Source organism: Phyllostomus discolor, chromosome 8 (genome assembly GCF_004126475.2).
Source record: "Phyllostomus discolor isolate MPI-MPIP mPhyDis1 chromosome 8, mPhyDis1.pri.v3, whole genome shotgun sequence".
Taxonomy (NCBI): domain Eukaryota; kingdom Metazoa; phylum Chordata; class Mammalia; order Chiroptera; family Phyllostomidae; genus Phyllostomus; species Phyllostomus discolor.
The window spans coordinates 72,429,881-72,454,685 of record NC_040910.2 but is presented as its reverse complement, the minus strand read 5'-3'; the positions used below and the strand labels follow the sequence as shown (position 1 = coordinate 72,454,685).

Sequence of the window (24,805 nt, the reverse complement as noted above, 5' to 3'; positions counted from 1 at the left end):
TGTGTGGTTACCTCTCACATACCCCCTACTAGGGACCTGGGCAGCAATCCAGGCACATGCAACCCTTGGGTCACAGGCCAGTACTCAATCCACTGAGCCACACCAGTCAGGAAAATTTTTTTAAAATATTTTATTTTTAGACAGAAAGGAAGGAAGGGAGAAATATGGGCTGGCAAGCTGAGACTCCATCAACCTGACCCACCGTGGACACCCCCAGAGATTCTGCCCCACCCAAGCAGCTTTTCCATATGAATGGCTGGTCTCAGCTACTGCTACACAACTTCCTAAATCCTTTCAAACAAGCAACAGCTGATCCCAGGCACAGCACTAGCAGCAGCCAGCCTAGATTCACAGCTTGGTTTTGCCTAGGAAACTCCAAGCCCAGCATAAGTAACAGTTGCCTTAGAATGCTTTACAGCTCAGGTAGGGTGGCCCAGGCAAAACACAGATGGGGACTGACATTAGACTGCACCACCCAGGAAACTCCAGGGCCTGAGTACCCAGTGCACAGCTACAGACCACTTCAGAGCACCAACACCCTGCCCTGCACAGCTGATCCTCCACAGAGGGCAGAGGTTAGTGGTCAATGGTCACAGCCAGTCTCTGAAGGTGACTGGCCTGGGTGAATCCCTCCCATTGATCAGCCAACAGAAACCAAGGCTCAACTACAAGTGGAAGGTGTACTCAGCTCACACAAAGGGCACACACTGAATATCCAACTTGAGTGATAGGGGAGGCTGTGCCACTGGACCCTACAGGACACCTACTACATTAGTCCACACTACCAAAACACAGAGTCAAAGCAGCTCTGCCTAATACATAGAAATAAACACAGGGAGGCTGCCAAAAGGAGACAAAGAATCATGGCCCAAATGAAAGAACAGATCAAAACTCCAGAAAAATACTAGACAAAACGAAGATAAGCAATCAGATGCAGAGTTCAAAACATTGGATATAAGGAAGCTCAAGGAACTTAGCAAGGATCTCAGCAGCATAAAAAAGATCCAGTCAGAAATGAAGGATTCACTAGTTGAAATAAAGAACAAGTTACAGGGAAACAACAGTAAAGTGGATGAAGCCAAGAATCAAATCAATGTTTTGAAACATAAGGAAGCAGAAAACAACCACAAAGAACAGCAAGAAGAAAATGAATACAAAAATATGAGGATAGTATAAACAGCCTCTATGACAACTTCAAGAGGTCCAACATTCGCCTCATAGGGGTGCCAGAAGGGGAAGAAATAGAACAAGAAATTGGAAATCTATTGGAAAAAATGTGAAAGAAAGGCTTCCCTAATTTGGTGAAGGAAACAGACATGCAAGTCCAAGAAGCACAGACAGTCCCAAACAAGATGGATGCAAAGAGGCCCACACCAAGACACGTAATTAAAATGACAAAGGTTAAAGACAAAGAGAGAATCTTAAAGCAGCAAGAGAAAAAAAGTTAGTTACTTACAGGGAAGTTCCCATAAGACTGTCAGCTGATTTCTCAAAAGAAACTTTACAAGCTAGAAGGGATTGGCAAGACATGTTTAAAATCATGAAAAGCAGAGACCTACAGCCAAGATTGCTCTACTCAGCAAAGCTGTCATTTAGAATTCAAGGGCAAATAAAGAGCTTCCCAGATGAGGAAAAACTAAAGGAGTTCATCATCACCAAACCAATATTATTAGAAACATTAAAGGGACTTATTTAAGAAAAAGATCAAAACTATGAACAATAAAATGGCAAAAAATACCTATCTATCAACAATTGAATATAAAAGACAAACTAAGCAAAGAAGAAGAACAGACAAAGAATCATGGATATGGAGAGCATTTCAATGGTTGCCAGATAGGAGGGGATGTGGAAAAATGGGTAAAGAGGTGAAGGGATTAAGAATACAAATAGGTAGTTACATAATAGCCACTGGGATGTAAAGTACAGTATAGGAAATGGAATAGCCAAAGACCCTATATGCATGACGCAAAGAAATGAACAATGGTAGGGAGATTACCTGAGGGAGCAGAGGGTGCTGAGTAGAAGGGGGCAAACGAGAAAAATCAAGACAACTGTAATAGCATAATCAATAAAATATAATTTTTTAATAAAAATAACATGTTTGAATAATAAATAGAACTAACCACCCCCACAAGATATATCTGACAAAGGACTGTTATCTAAAATATATAAACAGCTCTAAAACTAAACAATAAGAACATGAACAACCCAATTAAGAGATGAGAAAAAATTCTGACCAGACACCTCACAAAAGATATACAGATGACAAATAAGCATATGAAAAGATGCTCAACATCATCCATCACTAGGGAACTATAAATTAAAACAGTGAGATACACTCTGACACATCCCAAAAAGCAAAAGGTCACGAGTTTGATTTCCAGTCAAGGCACAAGCCTGGATTCTGGGTTCGGTCCCAGGTTGGGGTGTGTGCGAGAGGCAAGAGATTGATGTTTCTCTCTCAATTTAATGTTTCTCCCTCCCTTCCCCTCTCTCTAAAAATAAAGAAATAAAATATGTATTTTTAAATGAGATACTACTACACGCCTACCAGAATGGCAAAAATCCAAACCAAACACCACCAAATGCTGACAAAATAGAGCAACAGGAATTCTTATTCATTACTGGTGGAAAATGGTACAGCCACTTTAACGTATCTTACCATATGATCCAGCAATCACACTCCTGATATTTACCCAAATGAGCTGAAAACTTAACATCCACACAAAAATCTGTACTTTAACAGCTTTATTCATAATTGCCAAAACTTAGAGGCAACCATGATGTTCTTCAAGGCAAAAGACAAATTGGTACATCCATACAATGGAATATTAGTGACTGCTAAAAAGAAATAAGATATCAAGCCACCAAAAGACATTAAAGAACCTTAAAGGCACAATACTAAGTGAAAGAAGCCAATCTGAAAAACAACATACTGTTTGATTCCAACTATGTGACACTCTGGCAAAGGCAAAACTACGGAGACAATAAAAAAATCAGTGGTTGCCAGGGATTTAGGGAAAAAGAAGGATGAATAATGCAACAAAGGGGATTTTTAGGATACTATATGATACCACAATGCTCAGTGAATACATGACATGGTGCATTTGTCCAAACCCATAAAATGAACACCACCAAGAGTGAAGACTTATGTAAATGATGGACTCAGGGTGATGATGTGTAGGTTCACTAATTGTAACAAATGTACAATGGTGTGCAATGTGGACACTGAAAGAGTATTACAGGGGTAGGGGGTAAAAGAAACTGTACTTTCTGTTCAATTTTGTTCTGAATCAAAAACTGCTCTAAAAAATAAAGTCTATCAACTTTTTAAAAATTGTAACTATACTTGTATCCTCAGTGCCTAGCACAACACCTGACCTATATAGTAAATGCTAAAAACAATACACAGCACTATTTTTGCTATTCTTTCCATTAAGTCACATAGAGTTTTATATCTGGTCAACAATTTTAAGTACACCTTTTTGAGAAGAGCACTAGCAAACTACATGGTATTAGGATATCTGGCTACCCTAGCAGAGGAAGTCAAGAAGAATGGTGCGGGTATATAGAATCTTCATATGAGAAACTACCGAGATTGAAAGCTCTTTAAATATCTGAAGATCTTCTGTGTGGAAGTGAAAATAGCCTAATTCTAATTCATTCAAGAGGCCAGAACCAAAGTGCAGAAGTTGTAGGAAACTGATCTGGGCCCAAAAAAATCAGGAATTTTCTAATACAGTTACACAGAAAATGGAAGTGTTCTAGAAAGACTATATTTTCATGTTAGAAATAAATGCAGAACAAATTTTTACAATAGAGATGAATCTAAACTGTTAATGTCTCTTTTGCTACTCTCTACAGAGGCTTACTAGGATCACAATAAAATGAAAAACAGCGGTAGTTTCAGACTATAGCAAGCAGAGGCCAGGGGTGCTGCCAAATGTCTTCCAATGCACAAGACCGCCCCACAAGCAAAGAATTATTTGGCCAAAAGGTCAGTAGTACCAAGAAACTACACGACCTCTGACACATTCGATCAGTCACAGCACCTTGCCCATACACTGCACAAATCTTCTTTTGCCTTTCATTTGTGTTTTTTACCTTTCTTGAAATAATAAAGCATAATATGCTGAAAATGTTGTGTATCTTCTTCCATCTTTGATATTAAAATGGCTACACAAAAATTCACCAACTTGGTAAGTTTTTTTAAATGCACACTGATATGACAGCTGTCACATACAGTCTAACAAAATATTTTGAATGAAGTTAAAGACAACTAAGCACTAAGCACTACCAGAGCCACTGTACAGAAAAAAAATATAACAAACTTTCTGGCCAATCCAATAGGTAACAAAAGCAGCAGGAGTTTAGAGAAAGCAGGTATCAACTGGTGATTAAATAGTAAATATCAAGTTTGTCTTGGCTTTTAACAGCCATAACCAAAGGAATGGCAACACAGATCATGATTTACTCCTTCCACCTCCTCAGATTTCCCACAGTAAGTACCCAATCATATCCTGTGGTTACTACTCTACTAGCCTTTCTGAACCCAGGTTGCATGACAAAATTAAGCCTTAATGCCCAAGGTATTCAATGTATATGATGAATTAACTTCTCTCCTGTGCATCTGGAATGGTACTAGTTATATACTACAACCTCCATGAGAATGGGCACCTTGTCTGCCTTGTTCACAGTTCATACTCAAATCATGTTTGTTGAATAAATGAATAAAAGAATGGAGGCTACATATGTACTTATTTAGTCAGTTTCTCTTCTACCTCAGAATTTTCTCTACCTTTCTCACTCATCTTTTCCTTTTTCTCTTCTGTTCTGGAGGATGAGATCTGTCTCTCCTTTTCACATTCAAGCTCCTGATCCATCTTACCTGATCTCAAGTCCTCAGAGGCCTTGGTATCTTTAGGCTCTCCCTTTCCACTGGCAGTTCCTCCAGCATCTACAATTATTTAAATCTTTATTCTTTTTTTTTTTAGATTTATTTATTTATTTATTTTTAGAGAGGGAAGGGAGGGAGGGAGAGAGAGAGGGGGAGAGAGAGAAACATCAATGTGCAGTTGCTGCGGGTTATAGCCTGCAACCCAGGAATGTACCCTGGCTGGGAATCGAACCTGGGACACTTTGGTTCCCAGCCCGTGCTCAATCCACTGAACTACGCCAGCCAGGGTAAATCTCTATTCTTAAAACATAAACACACACGTTGTCACAATCCTATCACCACTTTCGAGCAGCCTACTTGTATGTGCATCACCATGATTTTAAAGTTTAGTCTATACATGCTGCCTCTACCTATTTTACTTCTTCCTTACTGAAACTCTTTTCTTAGAGGACCTGATGCCTTAACTACTGACTTCAGAGATCACTTGTCTTCATTTGACTTCTCTGTAACACTTACTACTAGTAACCATCCATCCCCTTCCTCCTTCCAACTTGCTGTAATACTGACTTCTAATACTAATTTTCCTCATAATTCTGTTTTTATGATTAATCACTGGTTTCCTCATTCTCATTCCATCCATTCGTTTTATCTGTGGCCTTTCTCTTAGCCTGTACTTTTGATGTAAGAGCCCCAACGCAAGGCCCATCATTCAATAAATATAAGCAAAGAGAAGTGTTCATTCTGGATGATTTCTAAGTGTTTGACTACCAAAAGTTTTATCTACACCCCTGATTTCTTCCTGGACCTCCAGGCCTACATTTCCAGCTATTTACTAGGTATTCCTACATGACTATCCCACTAGTACTCCACATCAAGATACCGAAACCAAATTTACCACTTTCTACTATTAAATCTACTCCCCTACTGGTTGCCTGCATGGATAAACAGCATCTACTTTCTCAGAATCCTCAATTTCTCTCCTGCCTGCACCCCAAACCAAATGTTTAGCAAGATGTCATTTTACCACCACAGTATTTCTCACATCTATTATTTCCTTTTCTCTACTCCCACTGACATAAATTATAATCCCATCATCTCTCTCCTGGGCCACAGCACAGCCTAACCAATCTCCTTAGCTAACCTTCTGCCTTAAAACCAAACCACAGACCTAGCCACAACATCTAGAAAAAGACAAACTCCTTTGCTGGCAGCAAAGCTTTCCAACATTCAATTCCAATCCCTTTTCAAAACTGTCTCTAAACATGTTCCCACAACACCAGATTATTCAGACCTCACTTCACACTGCAGATGCTCAGTTCACACCCTGCAAAGATTCTCACTGTCCTCTAACATCTTTCTCCAAGGCATCATTTCCATCTGTCAAAATTCTACACAGCTCTCTAAGTTTTACTCAAACACAACCTTCTCTGATATAACTTGGAGTGCAGTGAGGATGGAATGGAGGGAGTGTACCTATGTTAACTGAACTTCCTGAATGACATAAGATACTCCTGCTACATTTTGTCAAATATTGTAAATGGGGAAGAGCTACCACATTATTGTAGCTGTGTGTAGTGCTCTGACTTTCAATGAATACCTTTAGCTCATATTTATTCTATGATAAGCACTGTGCTGGGGATATTACTACCAGCCAGACAAAATGCCTTTTCCTCATGGAATCTGTCTGTATTCACCACTAGACTTTAAGCTCTATAACGAAAGGAGCACTGGATATACTACAAGGCAAATCACTTCTACTTCTTTAGTCCCTAGTTTCCTGATCTGTAAAATGGGGGATTATAACTAGTCTTTAGAATTTCTTTCAATGACATCTGTCTGTATACAGAAAAACCAGCTACCACCAAAAGTCATTAACAATTGGAATCTGTCTCAAAGAGAATTAAAAGAATGTTAAGAAGCTTCAAACCATCTGATGGGAGAAATAAAAATAATATTTAGGAAGGACATAACGTTATCATCAAATTTCTTCAGGCCAACATGAAGAAGAATGCCTTGGATTTCCTCTGTGTGGTCCTAGAGAGAAGAGAACTAAAACCAGTGGGTAGAAGTTATGGTGAGGCAAGTTAGCACTTAATCAAAAGATAAACAAAACATCAGAACTAGTCAAAACTAGAAAGTAGTGAGAGTTCCTTCTCTCCAGAGGCATTCAAATCAAAATCAGACTACCACTTAGAAGAGGTTCAGGTATCTAATAAGAAAACTGAATAAAGGTACCTTCCTTCACAGCTCTTCCAACAGAGGAAAACTATCTTCTATGTTTAGGCCCCTCCTTGGTTCACATTAGGGAACCTAAGACCCATTCCTCCATTAGATCATAAAATTCTTAAAAGCAGAACCTACATCTCATTCATTTCCATATCCCCTCCACATTACCTAGCACAACTCTAAAACAGAAAAATAAACATTTCCTAAATAGTCCTATGAAAACTAAACTCAATTTAATGATCATACAAGAGCACATCAACTTTCACTGGATAAAAACCTAGTGCATGATGCAACCGAATTATTTTAGAAATCGGAGCCCTTAAGATTCAAAGGTAGTTCCATTCACAGGTAGTCAGGAAAGTCATACAAATTAAAGTATATTACACAATTCAGGCCATTGTATGTTGGGATACTGGAGTGATACTACTCAGCCATAAAAAAGGACATCTTACCTTTTGCAACAGTATGGATGGACCTGGAGAGTATTATACTAAGTGAAATAAGCCAGTCAGAAAAATACCATATGATTTCACTTACATGTGGAATCTAAAAAATAAAACAAACAAAACCAAAGCAGACCTGACTGGTGTGGCTCAGTGGATTGAGCACTGGCCTGAGAACTAAAGGGTCCCTGGTTCAATTCCCAGTCAGGGCACATGCCTGGGTTGCAAGCCAAGTACCCTGTAGGAGGTGTGTGAGAGGCAACCACATGTTGATGTTTCTCTCCTTCTCTTTCTCCCTCCCTTCCTCTCTAAAAAAATAAATAAATAAAATCTTAAAAAAAAAAACAGACTCATAGATACAGAAAACAGACTGACAGCTGTTAGTGGGATGGGGGAGAGGGGGTCAGGGGACTGGGTGAAAAAGCTGAAGGGATTAAGCCCCCCACCAAAAAAACTGAAAAAACAAAAAAATCTCATAGACACAGACAATAGTATGGTGATTACTATAGGGAAAGGGGGGCACAAGGGGTGGAAAAGGGGAGATAAATAGTGGCCAAAAAAGGCCTTACTTTGGGTGGTAAACACACAATACAATATACAGATGATGTATGATAGAACTGTACACTTGAAACCTATATAATTTTATTAATCAATGTCACCCTAATAAACTCAATAAACATTTTTATAAAATACTGTGAGGTAAGCACAGTGCTTCTGTGTCTTTGATCAAGCATCTGCAAGTTTAGTGGTTGAGAGACTGATAAAGTTCTAATAAACCAAATACAGTTTATTGAATAAATGGAGTTAAGACAACTGGCTATTCATTTAAAAGAAAAATAAAATTAGATCCCTATGTTACATCAAAACTAACTTCAAGATGCAGGCAGCTTCCCCCAGCAAACCAAAACCCAGCTTTCCAGCAAGTTCTGCCAAAATGAACTCTGCCCTTCAAAGGGCCACAGCTGCACCCTCACCAACAAAGTCTGGACCTCAGTTCTGGGACTGGCATCTTGAAGATTTGTTCCTTGCTTGCGTGATCTGCCTCAGCCCTACGGGTAGTAACTGCTTCTTATATCTGCTATTCCTGTATTCTTTAGTCTTCTATTTCTCTTAGGGAATCTGTGTAGTCAATAATTCTTTATATTAAATACTCCATTTAAATTTGAAAATAAGTAAATTCGAGATGATTTAAATTACTAAATATAAAGGACAAAACTATGAAATTATTGAAAATGAAGGCTTTCTTAAATAATAAACATGGAACTCGAGGTCTTCCTAAGCAAGATGAGAAACCTAGAAATCATAAATTTTAAAAATGATCAGAGCTATATAAAAATTAAAGCTTTCTGAACAACAAAAGAAAAAATACATATAATTACTATGAGGAAAGTACAAATTAAAAAGCCTTCATGTCACCTACTTGCTTAAAACCTTCCAATGGCTCCTCTACAGCTTTAGGGCTGAAGCCCATTCAGACCAGCCCATACCTATTTCATACCCTCTCGTTCTCTCTACACCAGGCACTCAGGCATGCAGACACACAGACTGTTCTTTAGTTCTCTTATTCATCCTGCTTATTTTAAAAAAAAAAAAGTAGGGGGTAAGGGGAGGAACTCCTACTCATCCATTGGATCTCAGGTCCAGGACCACGTCCTCAGAAACATTTCCTGTCCTCCCTAAATGGGTCCAACTCCTCAATTATAGGCATTCATAGCACTGTGTACCTCTCCAAGTTGCTCAGGCCAAAAACCTTTTGAGTGATCCTTGACTCCTCTATCTCGCATCCCATATCTAATCCAAATCCTACTGGCCATGCCTTCAGAATGTAGTCAATATACTATTGGTCCAAGCCTCAACAATTTTTCCCTGGATTAATTCTTCTCTATCTCCCTTTACTCTACTGCCAATTCAGCAGCCAGAGTGATTTTTTTAAAACATGTCAGATCACATCACTCCTATGCTCAAAACCTTTTCAATGGTTCACCATAGTGAAAGCCAATATTTAATTTTTGCCTACAATGTAGGGCCCAAGAAGATCTGTCCCTACCCCACTTACCTGTCACTTCATATCCTACTACACTCCTCTCCCTCTCTCTCCCCCCACAGTCAACCCCAATAACTTCATTCCAGCCACAATGGCCTCCATGCCATTCCCAAATATACACTCCTTCCTTAGACATTTACGAAAACTGATCCCTCTGTCTGGAACACGCTTCTCCTATATACCCTCATAGCTAATTCCCCTTTCAAATTTTTGCTCAAATGTCATCTTGTCTATAAAACTACTCTGACACCAGACTACCCTTCCTTTTACCCTGCTCTATTTTTTTCTTTTTCCCATAAGCACTTATCACCTAACAATCCATACCATTTGCTTATGTTTGATGTTTAATATCTGCTTCTTCCACACAACGGCAGGGTTACTTACTATCTGTGTTGCCCACTAATGTATTCCAAATGCCTATAAGTGTGCCTGGCAAATAGTACACACTTATATTTGTGGAACAGTTTTATTTGGTGGGTTTATCTAATTAATAGCATCTGATTCACTACCTAGAAATGGGAACTGGGTTTGGTTCTGTTGGTTATTGCACTTTCTAGAGCCCAGCATGGGGCTTGTCATAGACTAGACATGGAGACATTTGTTAATTGAAGAATATCATTTTTTTAACCCATCAGAAGATACAAATTCAAAACAACTAACATTATCCAGGGCTTGTAGGAGTGTAAAAGAAATCCATCCTTTCATGTATTATTGGAGATGTGGAAACTGCTACTTCTTTTGTGAGTAAACTAGCAATAGCCATTAAAATTTAAACCACTCAAAGCTTATGCCCTTTAATTCAGTATTCTTTCAGAAGAGTACCTGAAAAGTATGTAAAAGTATATCAATTTCAGCACTGCTTATAAAATAATGAAAAAAAAATCTACAGCAATCTACTTGTCCATCAACAGAGAAATAGGCACATAAACTATGCATGGTACATGCATGTGATGAAATACTCTGTAAAAGGAATGAGGCAGATCTATAACAATGACCTGAAAAGTAGTTCATGATGTAGTAAATAGACAAGAGGGCCCAAACATCAGATGATCTGGATTTGAATCCTGGTTCCCTCCTCTTCCTAGCTATATAACTCTGGGCACTTTTAACTTCTCTGGGCTTCAGTTTCCTCATCAATAAAATAGGAACCACAATAATATTACAATAGTACTCACCTTACTAATACAAAGATTTCCTGAAATAATGCATGCAGTGCTTATAGCACATTACCTGGCCACATAACCATTTACAAGTATATAATAATTATAGCTAACATTGTTTTTTAGCTAATATTTGTGAAGTAAAATAGACAAGTTGCAGACCTATGTATATAAACCAATTTTCAACCAGTATGCAGCAAAAAAAAATTTTAAACATACAATACCTGTCTATTTAGTCAGGGGCACTGACCTCCTTTCCCTTTGTCAAATAAAAAAATGTCATCAGCCAACAAAATAATAGTTGTCCAGCCTGAATGAACCAAAATTATAACTTTTTTTCACATTGGCAAAAAATGTGTTTTTTGGTGTGTTGCAGAATTTTAGTAGTAAGTTTATGTGTGCCATGTGATGAAAACTGCTGATGTAAACCATGTCCATTTCAGGACAGGGGGAAAAAGTAGAATGTGTAACTATAGAAAAAGTCAAGAAGAACTGAAAACTTAATAGTGGTAACCTTGGGAAATAAAAGACACACTTAATATACATACTTTTTAGAAGATAGTGTCTTTTAATAAAAAAGAAAATCAGACCAAATGCTTTAGATTTTAAAATATAAAAATTTGAAGATTTTTAACATTATATATAATCATTGAATTCTCAAGGTAAAATGGAATAATCAACTGAAATCTGTTTAGCTATTGAAATTACCTTTTCTTTTTATATCCTCACCCAAGGACATGCTCATTAATTTTAGAGAGGGGGGAAGGCAGGGAGGGAGAGAAAGTGGGAAAGAAACACAGGCGTGAGAGAGAAATATCGATCTATTGGATGCATCTTGTACGACCTCTGACCAGGGACCAAACCCACAACCTAGGCTCACGTCCTGACCTGAATTGAACTCAAGACCCTTCGGGTTACAGGGACAATGTCCAACCAAGCCACACACATCAGGGCAAAATTACCTCTCAACCAATCAATGTTTCTCATATTGATGTTAGTCTCCCTCTCTTTCTCTCTCCCTTATCCTTCTCTAAAATTAATGAGCATGTCCGCGGGCAAGGATAAATTTTTTAAAAAGAAAATGTAACTTTAATAGCTAAACAAATTTCAACCAATTATTCCATTTTACCTTGATAATTCAACAAATATATATAATGTTAAAAATCTTCAAATTTTTAATTTTAAAGTCTAAGTTAAACTGTATCTTAGAAGCTTTTGATCTGGTTTTACTTTATTTTTTTTATTCTAAGTGAGAAAAGAAAGATGTTTCACCAAAAAAAGAACAAAACTTTTTGAAAAGTTTACAAAATAAGAAATCAAAGAGAATAAAATTATTATACTTCATCCTGTCAATTGCACACAAATCGATTCTTTTCTTAACCTACCATATCTCCATGAAAACAGACATGCCAAAAAAGAAAAAAAAGTCAAGTCTGGGATGATGGGTGAAAAGAAGAAAGGAATTAACATATACAAATTGCCAGATATAAAAACTGTCATGCAGTCACAGGAATATAAAGTATAGCATAGGGAAGACAGTCGATAATATTGTAACAACTATGCATGGTATCACATGAGTACTAGACATCAGGGTAATCACTTTGTAAGTTATATAAATGTCTCATCACTATATTGTACACCTGGAACTAATATAATATTGTATGTCAACTGTAACTGAAAATTTTTCAACAATGTTAATATAAAAGACAACTGCTTTTAAAATGAGATAAAAGCAAAACTAAGCAGTTATCTTTCATTGTCAGTTTGACTAAAAGAATTCTACAATCTTTTTTTTAATCAGCAGGCTAGGAAAGTCTAGTGTTTAAAGCTAATGTTAGGAAGTGACCTATATTAAGTTCAGCTAAAGAAAAAATTCAAATCCTCAAGATGAACTTCTAAGAAGACACTGACACAGAGCACTCATACCATATTCTCTATCCTTTTGTAAACAGTAGCTGTGGCTGCTCATTTATTACACTAATTGAAAATAAATACTGTAATCAATGCAAACTAAACAACATCCTATAGTTACAAGATTCGAAAAACAGGGAACAAACCTGTACTAAGAATAGTTAAGACACAAGATTTCCTAAAGCGAATTTTCCTAACCTTTTCAAGTGCTTAGTCACTTCTGCCTATTTACAACGAAGACCATTTCACATCTTGAAAGAGACAGGGAATTTTGATTCCAGACTGTCATGTCACCTGAGCCGCCCTAGAGTTTGTTTCCATGCAACTCAAGAGATGGCAGCAACCAGCTAAGCATACCTACCACTCCAGATCAGAACGAGAAGTCCCTGGACCTCTCTGTATTCTGCCTCTGTCTGCAGTAACAAAGAGGGGTTTGTGGAAAACGCAGTTTTCTTCCCTGACACCAAATGCAAAAGGTGAGAATTAAAATGTAGTCTGAAAACATGCCAGTTTCCGCTCTCTGAAAGCCAAAAAGAAATGCCTCCCTTCTTTTCTGCCGAAAGGAAAACAGCAGGCAGTGCCCTCACCTGTGGGGACTGGACATCCCTCCTGAGGCAACTAACAAAACCTAAAACTACAGGCTAACAGACTTTGAAGCACACTTCTAAGAAAGTAGCCTGTGAAATCTGATAACATTGTTTCAGGTTCCCCAAAAACAAGAACAAAGAGTAAGGTTTTAATAAAAGTTATTTTAAGAGACAAACGTAGACAAAGTCAAGTTTTAAGTGCCTACTATGTGCCCAGCACTATAAACCAGCATTCCACTCACACTAAAAGAAGCTTAGCACCCAAGATTATAGAAATACACCTAAAAGAACTTTCTCAACGAAAGAGTGTAAGACCTTGCTAAAGATCAAGTCCATTCTTTCCAAACATAACTCCTCCAGGTAGTAAAAACCTGGAAGGATGTGGTCAATCGCTAAAGCTTCCAAGGTCAGGAAGGACTCTGACAACCAACTGAGATTATTTAGGATGGGGGTCCTTTTCCTTCAAAAAAAAGAAGTGCTATAAAAGACACGTTTCCCCCACTTCAGTATTTTCAAACACCATTCTCCTCAATAACCTCAAAATACTAATCACTTTACACACATACATGTTGCCATCTTTATAGATAAAACATACAGGCATGAATTAACTTTTCACTCAGTGAAAATACTGAAGTTCAAAGAATCTAAGAAATTTGTCCATAACTTTATAGCGAAGGACAGAAGCCCTCTAGACTCCCAAGGCCCCAGCACTTACCATGAAACCACAGAGACTCTCCAGGAACACTACTCAATCCCGTTACTGATCCCAACTAGTTTTGGCACCAAATTGGGTGCAAAGCGCCCGGATACCATGGATTGGGGGAGGAACAAGGGCACACCAGCACTACATAACCAATGGGGTGGTTTTTTTTTTTTTTTTTCCTTTAACGAATATAGCACGTTCCCGGTTTCTATTCCCCCCAGGGTCAGAACCCACGTGCCGGCCCCACGGCTATTCCACGGCAGCTCCCTTTCCACGCTCCCCAGCTCCTGCCAGGTCCCCAGCAGCTTCCCCACACCCTTCCCTCCGCCTTCCGCCAGCGCTGCCGCCGGCGCCTCCCGCCCCCTCCCCAGAGACTGCCGCCCAGGCCCCCGCGCCACTCTCGCGCGCAGCCGGCGCCGGAACGCGCGCGCTCCCGCCTCAGCCCGACTGGGTCGCCCCCGGGGCTGCGCGCACCCTCCCCGCTGCCCGGAGGTTCCACCGCGACACCGGCGCCACCGGCGGCGCCGGGCAGGCCGCGCCCGCCCCGCCAGCCATGGTGGGCGCCTCACCGTCAGGCTGAGAAGCCGGGCCCGACTGCGCCATGGCCAGGCGGCGGGCCTCGGGGAGGGGATGGGCGGGGAAGCGGCGTCCCGAGCTCCCGCGGGCTCAGCTGGCGGAGACAGCGTCGACCCAGCCGCCGCCGCCGCCGCCCAGGGAGGAACCGCTAAGGCTGGAGCCGCCGGTGCCGCCACAGCCGCGGGCAGAGACGGACCCGAGCGCCGACCTCCGCCTCCTCATCCTGACAGCGGGAAATAAGCGGTGCGCAGGCGCGGGGGATGGGGCTGCACGTGACGTCGCCCTGAGGGGAAGGGCGGGGCTTCGAGAGGGGATAGGGAACCTAGGGGTGGGGAGGCTCGGACGCCACGGAGGAGGCTGAGAGAGTGGCAGACGAGGTTGAGTAGGGGAGGAGAATGAGGGTTAGAGGGTAGTGCAAGAGGGAGACCGCGGCGAGAAAGGCACTTTAGAGCGGCTGCTTCCAGGGCTCCGCCTCAGAACAGAGGCAAAGGAAAAATAATAAAAAGAAGGCCGGGTGGTGAAGTGAGTGCACATTCAGCCTCTAGCTTTTTTAACTGTGTGACCTTGGGAGTGTCACTTAAACCCCTTTGAACCTCACAGCCTTCATTTGCATAATAGCTAAGATTTTAAGTGAGGTAAAACGTGAGGAACTGTTACAGACTTACTTTCCACAATGCACCTATGCACAATGTGACTTGGAAGCCAGTGGTAAATGCTGAGGACAAAGCCAGACACGGCCCCTGCACTGGAGGGAAGAGAGAGGTGATATGCAGACAGTACTACCTTTACATCAATACACGAACCAGGGAGCCTGCCTGTCTTAGGCCCATAGTTTAGAGACTACCCCGGCCACACTCCTCCCACTGGGTGAGTCGACAAGTTCCAGGGGACAGGCCCACCTGGGATTGTGCCCCTCCTTGAGGACCGAGTTCTGGGAACCCCAAGCCCCAGAAGTCCCTCCACAAATGGCTGGATGCCGTGTCCTCTTCCCCAGGTCCATTCTCTCTAGGGCAGAGTCAGGGCATCCCTAAAAGTGGCTAAGGGGCAGCTGTGTTTGGGGTAGGTAGCACAGCACTTGGACATTTGAGCTGCTGTGTTCACAGGTCCCTAGTGCAGGACAGAGGTGGGAAGACAGGTGGGCTATGGGTCAACAGTGGGGCCAAGGCCTGCATGCCCCTCACCACTCATTCAAGAGCATAAATCTGAGGAGGCCAGGAATTCTAAATTTGAACCAGCTCTTCTGCATCATTAAAGATGTACATTCATCAAAGTAGAATACAATTACATTAAGGTTAACAGTTAGTTGAAGTGATTTATAATTTTAAATAATTTAAGTAGACATGTGACATCTATTTGTACTTTTGCCCTAAATCTTGCAAACATTATGGGAGGGCCTGTATACAGACTCCAGTGTTTTGTGCCGTTAATATCTTCAGATGGCTAGTATGCCTTTGAGAGAGCAAACAGGGTCATTGCCCCCACACCCTCTTCTCCATAAATGACTTTCCTGGGTGAACAAATCCCTGCTTGGCAAGGAGACCTTTGTCCAGGATAGGGCAACCCAGTGCCTCCTCTGTCTTATGATGACTAACACGAGGCAGGGGCCATAAAGATAGCAGCTGAGAATGACCTTAACAGAAGGGGCTCCTTCCAGTAAGAGGCACATAAACTGTCATTGGTAATTAGAACCGGAAGCCAGACCCTCAAGACCATCACTCAGAAATTGTCAGGCTGCAGGTTTGGATACTTTGAGTTCCCCAGGCCAAGGAGATGGTTGAAAAACAATTCTCAAATCAGACAGGAGATGTAAGAGTTATGTACACTTTCATATCTATAAGTTAAACCCCCAAGCTCAGCAATTCCACCCTTAGGTATACATTAGAAGAGCCTTGGCTGGTGTGGCTCAGTGGATTGAGTGCTGGCCTGCAAACTGAAGGGCCACCAGTTCAATTCCCAGGCAGGGCACATGCTTGGACTGTGGGCCAGGTCCCTGGTGGGGTGTATGTGAGAGGCAACCACACATGTGTGCTCCAAGCTTTTATTAAGTGTAAAAGAGATGGTTTTTATGTTATGAAGGAAATTGGCAATAAGATTTAAACACATAAAATAATTAGTCACCAACTACATTGCACATGTGCACCAGGAGACACATACAAGGATATTCATAGCAGTGTAATACAATAAATACATAAGTAACCCAAATCTTCATCAACAGTAGAATAGATAATTTATGAATCTGAGAAGCACAAACTTTGATGTAGTTTAGGTGACAAATATTTTGCAGTATTTGCTGGTTACATGCTTAAAATTAGCAAATTCAAAGCAACTGCTGGAAAGCACTCATTTTGTGCTTCATTAATAGAGTCACAGAGTTGTAGGTTACAGGAGGTGATACTCTCCTACACTTTGCCCTGACCAGGTCACATCAGCTGCTGCATTGGTTCTCTCTCTTTCTCCCTCTCTCTCTCTGTCATGCTGGAACCCAGATTCTCAACAGCAGGAAGGGACCAGGTAGTAGGGTCAGGGCACCATACTTCTCTGGCTTTCAATAAGGGACAGCTTCGGGGCAGGTTATAGGGAAAGGACATGAATCGAGGGATTCTTCCCCTGGGCCAGTCGGCTTGCAGGCACAGGGAGACTTGGAAAGTCCCAATCTGGGTGCTGGCTTCCTTGCTAAGGATTCCCAGGAAGATCCCATGGGGCAGACACCGTTATGTCTTCAGCCATAATCCTCCAACTAGGTCCCTCTCTCTCCAATTTTCCCCTGGTCCATTTGGCCCTGAGCAAGCTACCTTCCCTTCCTGAGACCTGGAATGGGAAGACAGTGATCGTGGATCATTGCTCAAAACCATCCTTGCCCCATCCTCCTCTTCAGTGAGAAGTATATGGTAGGGTGCACCAAACTGACAGATGACTTCTCTCTCATACTCTCAACAGGTGCAGATTAATGTCCAAGGAAGCACTCCAGACTGTTGACTCAGAACACATTTTTAACCTCTTTGAGCCGCTGTTTATTTATCTCTAAAATGGGGATAATAGACCAGCCTCATGGCACATCAGGAGCACTAAAACAATAAAGTACCTATCCCCTAACACACAGTAGTTGCTTTATAAATGTCTGCTTCCTCCTCTCCTTCTCTCCTTTTCTTCCTTTTTTCCTAGATCAGGAGTTTCCATCCTGAGGAAGAAGGATTCCTGCACGTTAGAAGTCAGTGTGTGAAGGTAATCCTAGAGATCCAGGGCAGAAATGTCTAATATTCCCAAAGCCTAACTGAACTGTCCCATTTACACTAGATAAGGTCCCTAGACTAAAATGTAGGTTTCTTTGCTTTGGACAGAATTTATATCACATTGCTTATCTCATGCTGATTAGAAGTTCTTATTCCAGCTCTGCATGACCTGTTGATTAATAAAACAAAGAGGATCCATTATTATTTAACATATGTAGTTTGCTAGATAGACAAGCATCTTTACATCTGGTGGGTGCTTTCTTCTCTGGACATTCCCCTTTTATATAACATCAACCACACAGTGGCATAACTGCCTGGAAATAAAAAGACACTGGACACAGTATTTTACCAGTGTATTGATTTGTTTAATCCTCTTAAGAACCTTATGATGGGGATATGATAGGAGGGGGGAACTATTGTCAACCCATTTTATAGAAGATGTGACCAAAGAGGTTAAATAATTCTTCCAAGATCACAGAGCTAATAAGTGATAGAGATGGAAGTCACACCCAGATGATCTGAGTCCAGTGTCCATATGTGTAACCTCCAGGCTACATTTAGTGGCAACTAGCTCTGTGTCTCTCTCTTCCATTGGGGAAATATGTCAACTCCCAGGAAACAGACAGACAGAGTCATTTATTTCTAATGTCGTATGTCTGGTGCCTAACATGAGGTGCTCAATAAATACTTGTTGAATGAACAAATGAATGGATGAATGAACAAATGAATAACATTAGAAATATATGGAGCAAATAATAAGGAGTCTTTGGTGGTGATCTATAGTCTGCAGCTTAAATCTGTGTGATTCAATTCTATTTGGTCATCATTCAACTGACTTTCACTTCTTTTTAAAAAGATTTTATGTATTTATTTTTAGAGAGAGGGGAAGAGAGGGAGAAAGAGAGGGAAAGAAACATCAATGTGTGATAGACACATTGATTCGCTGCCTCTCACAAGCCACCAAACCAGGTATGTGCCCTGGCTGGGAATAGAACCAGCAATTAATCCTCTAAGTGAGGATCACCAGCCAAGCCCTGCCTTTCACTCTCATTGGATTACAGACCATAATTGTAACCATTACCACTGTTAACACCCACCATTAATCCAATCACCTACTATAATGCAAGAGATTTTACCTATATTACCTCCTGTGTCCTCATCACAACCTTTTGAAGTGAAGTAGGTTTCATTTATTATCCCAGAGCTCAAAGAGGTTAAATAACTTGCCTAAGTCACACAGTGAATGGAAGACCCAGGATTCAAATCCAACTTTGACCCCAAAGTTCATGCTATTTTGCTGGCAGTGCTAGCTAACCATGTCTATCAGATATCAGTAAATATCCCTACACTCCTATGCCATTTTCTATTGAATTCACTTTTAGAATTTTCAATATCTCTAGCAGTTACCCTACCTTGTATTTCTTGTTTAGTTTTTTCAAATTACTCCAGTAAAATCCTAGTCCTAATTTTTTTTAAGTACAGATAAAGCAAAAGTACCCTCTGAACTTCTCCTCCCCCTCGCCCCCAAGAGACACAACCCCAGATCCCTCCCAGGGCAAACTAAGATTATCAGCTTTGTATGAGTCTCCTCAGACACTTTTCTGTGCATCTATAAATGTGTAGAAACATGTGCATTTGTTGCCCTGGCTGGTATGGCTCAGTTGGTTGGAGTGTCAACTCATAGACTCAAAAGGTCATGGATTCCATTCCTGGTCGGAGCATATACCCAGGCTGCAGGTTCCATCCCTGGTCGGGTTGTGTAAGAGAAACCAACCAATCAACATTTCTCTTTCACATTGATGTTTCTCTCTCTCTCTCTCTCTCTCTCTCTCTCTCTCTCTCTTCCTTTGTCTCTAAAAGAAATGGGAAAAAATGTTCTCATGTGAGAATTAAAAAAAGAAAAAGAAACATGTACATTTGTTTTATGTTCCTCACATAGATAAGATCATATCCTATATATTATTCTGAACTTGGTTTTTCCTTAATAATGTAGTTAGTACACATATCTCTACTTTATTCTTTTTTTTATTGTTGACACTATTATAGATGTCCCCATTTCCCTCCCACAACTTCATTCTTTTTTAAAAAGATTTTATTTATTTATTTTTAGACAGAGGGGAAGGGAGGGAGAAAGAGAGGAAGACAAACATCAATGTGTGATTGCCTCTCGTACACCTCCAGATGGGGACCTGGCCTGGAACCCAGGCATGTGCCCTGACTGGGAATGAAACTGGTGACCGTTTGGTTCGCAGGCCAGCACTCAATCCACTGAGCCACACAAGCCAGGGCTACTTCATTCCTTTTAACTCCCACATAGTTTTCTATTTTGGTAAATGGTTAGGTTAATTACAATTTTTCATTATTTTCAAACAATGCATCAAGGAATTTATATGAGTAGTTTTCCAGGACACCTACCTGCCCGCTTGGAATTACCAAATCAAAAGTCAAGGTGCACCCCTAAGTTCATTGCAGCGTTATTTACAATAACCAAGATTTGGAGGCAGCCCAAGTGTCCATCAGTAGATAAGTGGATAAAAAAGCTGTGGTACAGTTACACGATGAAATACTATACAGCAGTAAATTTTAAAAAAAAAGAACTCAACTTTTGCAACAGCATGGATGGGCCTGGAGAGTATTATGCTGAGTGAAGTAAGCCAGTCAGAGAAAGACAAGTACCATATTATTTCACTTACATATGGAATCTAATGAACAAAATAAACTACCAAACGAAGTAGAATCAGACTCATAGAGACTGAGAACAGACTGACAGTTGTCAAAGGGGAAGTGGGTTGATGGGCTGCATGAGAAAGGTGAAGGGATTAAGTAAAAAACAATTAAACAATTAAACAAAACAAGACAGCTCATAGACACAGATAACATATGGTGATTCCCGGAGGGAAAGAGGGGTGGGGGAAGTAGAAGAGGATAAAGGGGAATAAATGGTGATAGAAGGAGACTTGACATGGCGCGGTGAACACACAATACAATATACAGATGATGTATTATAGAATTGTATACCCAAAACCTACATAATTTTATTAACCAATGTCACCCCAATAAATTTAATCTAAAAAAAAGGTCGTGAACATTTTTTCCATTATGATACTAATGAACTACTCTCAAAAAGTATCACGTCAATGTGTATCCCTACCAAAAGCTTATAAACATATTCATTTTTGTACATCCTTGCCAATGGTGGCTTTTACCATTCTTCTTTATATCTGCCAATCTGAATAGCCAAAGATTATATATTAATATCCTTTTAGTAAGCATTTTCCTGAATATCAGTGAGGTTAGAAATCTTTTCATATTTTTATTAGCTGTTTGTATTTTTTCTAAAATAAAATGTATACATTTTGCCTATTTGTCACTGGTTGTTTGTCTTTTATTATTGATTTGTAGGAGCTCTTAACATATTCTGGCTATTAATCTTTCATATGTTATATATGGTATATTTTCTTCCAGTTTGTTTTAAAAATTTTTTTTAAGATTGTATTTACTTATAGAGAGAGGGGAAGGGAGGGAGAAAGAGAGGGAGAGAAACATCAATGTGTGAGAGAAACATTGATCCACTGCCTCTCACACACCCCCAGCTGGGGACCTGGCCCACAACCCAGGCATATGCCCTGACTGGGAATCAAACCTGTGACCTTTTGGTTCTCAAGCCTGCACTGAATCCACTGAGCCACACCAGCTAGGGCTGTTTTTAAAATTTTAATAGTACTGTTAGTGTTGTTTACAACAACATTAATTTACAGAAGTTTTACATTTCATGCTAACTTATTTTTTTGCAGCTTCTAAATTTTTCATCTTGTCCAAGAAGGCCTTTCTCTCTCACCACTCTGGCCTTCATTCCCCCTGCTCCAGTTATCCAGGCTTTCTGTTGTCTCTTGAACATGCCAGGCCTGTTATAGTCTTAGGGCTTTTAAAAAGTTTCTCCTCTTTTTTGCATGAATACGACTGGTATTCTTCCCTTCCACATCTTCCTATGGCTGCTTCCATCTTCCCACTCAGGTTTCATTCAAAGCAGCCCCATCCCACCCTCTGTTGTTGAGATGATTTTATTCAGATCCTCTCCCCAACCTGGTTGCTGTTCTGGACATCTTAGTAAATAAGCAAGGAAATTCACTTTCTTTTTAAAAACCGGATTGAGGGGTTTTTTTCTCTTGCGACAAAGATAATTCTAGTTAATATATTTATAGAAGTTTATCAGTTAAAAAGGTGGTATTTCAAATCAACAGGGAAACAATAATGTGGGGACAAATGCCTATCCATTTGAAAAAATAAATTTATATTCCCTATCTCAAACCATATAAAGTTATTCAAAGATTAAAAAACTAATACCAAAAAAACTATAAATAAAGTATTGGGAAAACTATTGTATTCTATTTTATGCCATCTACTATGGGAAGTCATTGGAGAGTTTTAAACAGAACTATATTTAAGAGTTCTAGCAGCTATAGCAGCGGTCCTCAACCTTTTTGGCACCACAGACCAGTTTCGTGGAAGGGGGGCTGCAGGTGAGCTTCACTCCCCTGCTGTGAATGGGCCGGAGACAGGAGGTGGAGCTCAGACAAGCTTTGCTTGCTGCTTGGGTTCCTAACAAGTCGGGGAAAGATATTGGTCCTGGTCTGGGATTGGGGACACCCCAGTTGTAGGATTTGATTTACTTTTTTTTCTATAAGAATGAATTTATTAAAGCTTGGAACAGTAAAACAAGGAAGGGCTTAGCACAGAAGAAGCAAAAAGAGAGCTTGGGCTGGGCTACCTTAGCCCACTGGGTAGTCAGAGAAAAGGGGACTTTGGGGACAGGTTCAGGGGACTAGCCTAGGTCAAGCTGCCAGCGGTCTATTGCCTTATTGATTTACATTTTAAAGAGATCACCCTGGTTACTGTTCGGAAAAATGGATTGTAGGGGAGGGGAGAGATAAACATGGGAAGAGGGGAGGCCAATTAGTAAGTGCTGCCAAAGTCAGGGAGATGAATGATGGTGGCTTGGTCCGAGGTTATACCAGGGGAGATACAGAAGAATGGTCAGGTGTTTGGGCTATATATATATTTTTTTGATAAGCATTTGCTGAGAGTTCTGTTTTTGCCATGGTAGATCTAAGAGCCTATTGTGTATATAAGTGAAATGTCGAATAGATAGTTGATATGCAAATTTGGAGCTCAGGTGTGGGCATATGGTTTGGGAGTCCCCAGCTTAGATGATATTTATAGTCAACAGCTAGGACATACAAAGAGCTCTGAGAGAACCTAGAGAAACAAAACCAAAACCCTGACAGAAAAAAAAACGGGCAAAGAACATGGTGGTTCATTTTAAAAGGCATCAAAATTCCTTGAAACATATCAAATGAGTCTCAACCTCACTCAAAATAGAATTTGAATTGAAACTACACTGAGAAACTGTTTCTCACCCAGTAATTGTTCAAAACCCAAGAGGTTGAAACCTACTGTATTAGACTGGGAGGAAAATAGGTGCTCTCTTACATTGCTGCTGGAAGCAGAAAATAGAAGAAATGCTGCAGAGGGAAAACTTGTAATATTTAACAAAGTTGTATATTCATGTGCATTTACCCTTGACCCAGTAATCCCTTTTATGGGAAGTTACCCTGAGGATATATCTGCAAAAAAAATGAAACAACAAATGCACAAGGTTATTAATTGTGACATTATTTTTAATATCAGAGCATTAGAAACAACCCAAATGCCACCTAAGCTACAGAGGAAACTTGTTGAATTAAAGATGGCACAGCTAAATAATTGAGTATGACATAGCCATAACAGAGAACAAGAGGGAGTTTTATGTTCTAGTATGAAGTGAATGCCAAGATATACTGTTAAGAAAAAAAAAGCAGACTTCAAAAATTATATAAAATATGCTACATTTTGTTAAGAAAAATGGGGGAAATAAACCTATTCTGTATTTCCTAATTTTTTAATTACATCTTCATTGAGATAAAATTCACCCTTTTAAAGTACACGTCAGTGAGTTTTAACATATTCATTGATATACAGCCATAATCATAATCTATTTTAGAACATTTTCCTTTTTTTTCTTTAAAGAGTTTATTTATATATTTTTACAGAGGAGAAGGGAGGGAGAAAGGAAGAGAAACATCAATGCGTGTTTGCCTCTCACATGCCCCTTACTGGGGATCTGGCCCACAACCCAGGTATGTGCCCTGACTGGGAATCAAACCAGTGACCCTTTGGTTCACAAGCCAGCACTCAATCCACTGAGCAACCCCAGCCAGGGCTAGAACATTTTCATCAATACACACAAAAAAGCCCTGTACCTACTCCCCTCTCCCTCTATTCTCTGGAAACCACTTTTCTAATTTCCATGTAAATGGATTTTTCTATTCTGGATTCTCTATTCTTACATTTCATATAAATAGAACAATACAATATTTTGTCTTTTGTGTCTGGCCTATTTCACTATGTATAATGTTTTCCAGGCTCATTTGTGTTGTAGCATGTATCAACACTTTGTTTTCTTTAGCGGCCAAATATTATTCCATTTCATAGATAAACCACATTTTGTTGATCCATTCAGCAGTTAAGGGATGTTTGGGTTATTTCCATATAACAGCTGTGAATATTCATGTACAAGTTGTTGTGTAGACACTTGTTTTCATTTCACTTGGTTATATAACTATCAGTGGAATTAGTGGGTCACATGGGAATTCTGTGTTTAGGATTTTGAGGAACTGCTAGCTATCCTTCAAAGTGGCTACACTATTTTACAACTGTACCAGCAATGTATGAGCATTCCACTTCTTTGCCAACACTTGTTATTTGTTGTCTATATTTTTTATTTTAGCCATTGAAGTGAGTGTGAAGTGGTGTCTTACTGAGATTTGGAGTTGCACTTCCCTCATGGCTAATGATATTGAGCATCTCTTCATGTGCTTTATTGGCCTCTTATGTCTTTTTTAGTATCTTCTCATGTGCTTATTAGCCAAGTGTATATCTTCTTTGGAGAAATGTCTATTCATACCATCTGCCCATTTTTCCAGCTTACT

At 40.0% G+C, this 24,805-nt stretch overlaps 1 protein-coding gene across 1 annotated transcript in view; it reads right to left on the bottom strand.

The window, feature by feature from the left end:
- The window catches only part of RABEP1 (rabaptin, RAB GTPase binding effector protein 1), a 110,643-nt gene extending 95,853 nt beyond the window's left edge, over positions 1 to 14,790 (bottom strand). Inside the window, exon 1 of the mRNA XM_028534697.2 lies at positions 14,541 to 14,790. Coding sequence (XP_028390498.1) covers positions 14,541 to 14,574 — 34 coding nt within the window. The 5' untranslated portion in view covers positions 14,575 to 14,790. The remainder of the gene's footprint in view (positions 1 to 14,540) is intronic.
- Between the last annotated feature and the right edge of the window lie 10,015 nt (positions 14,791 to 24,805).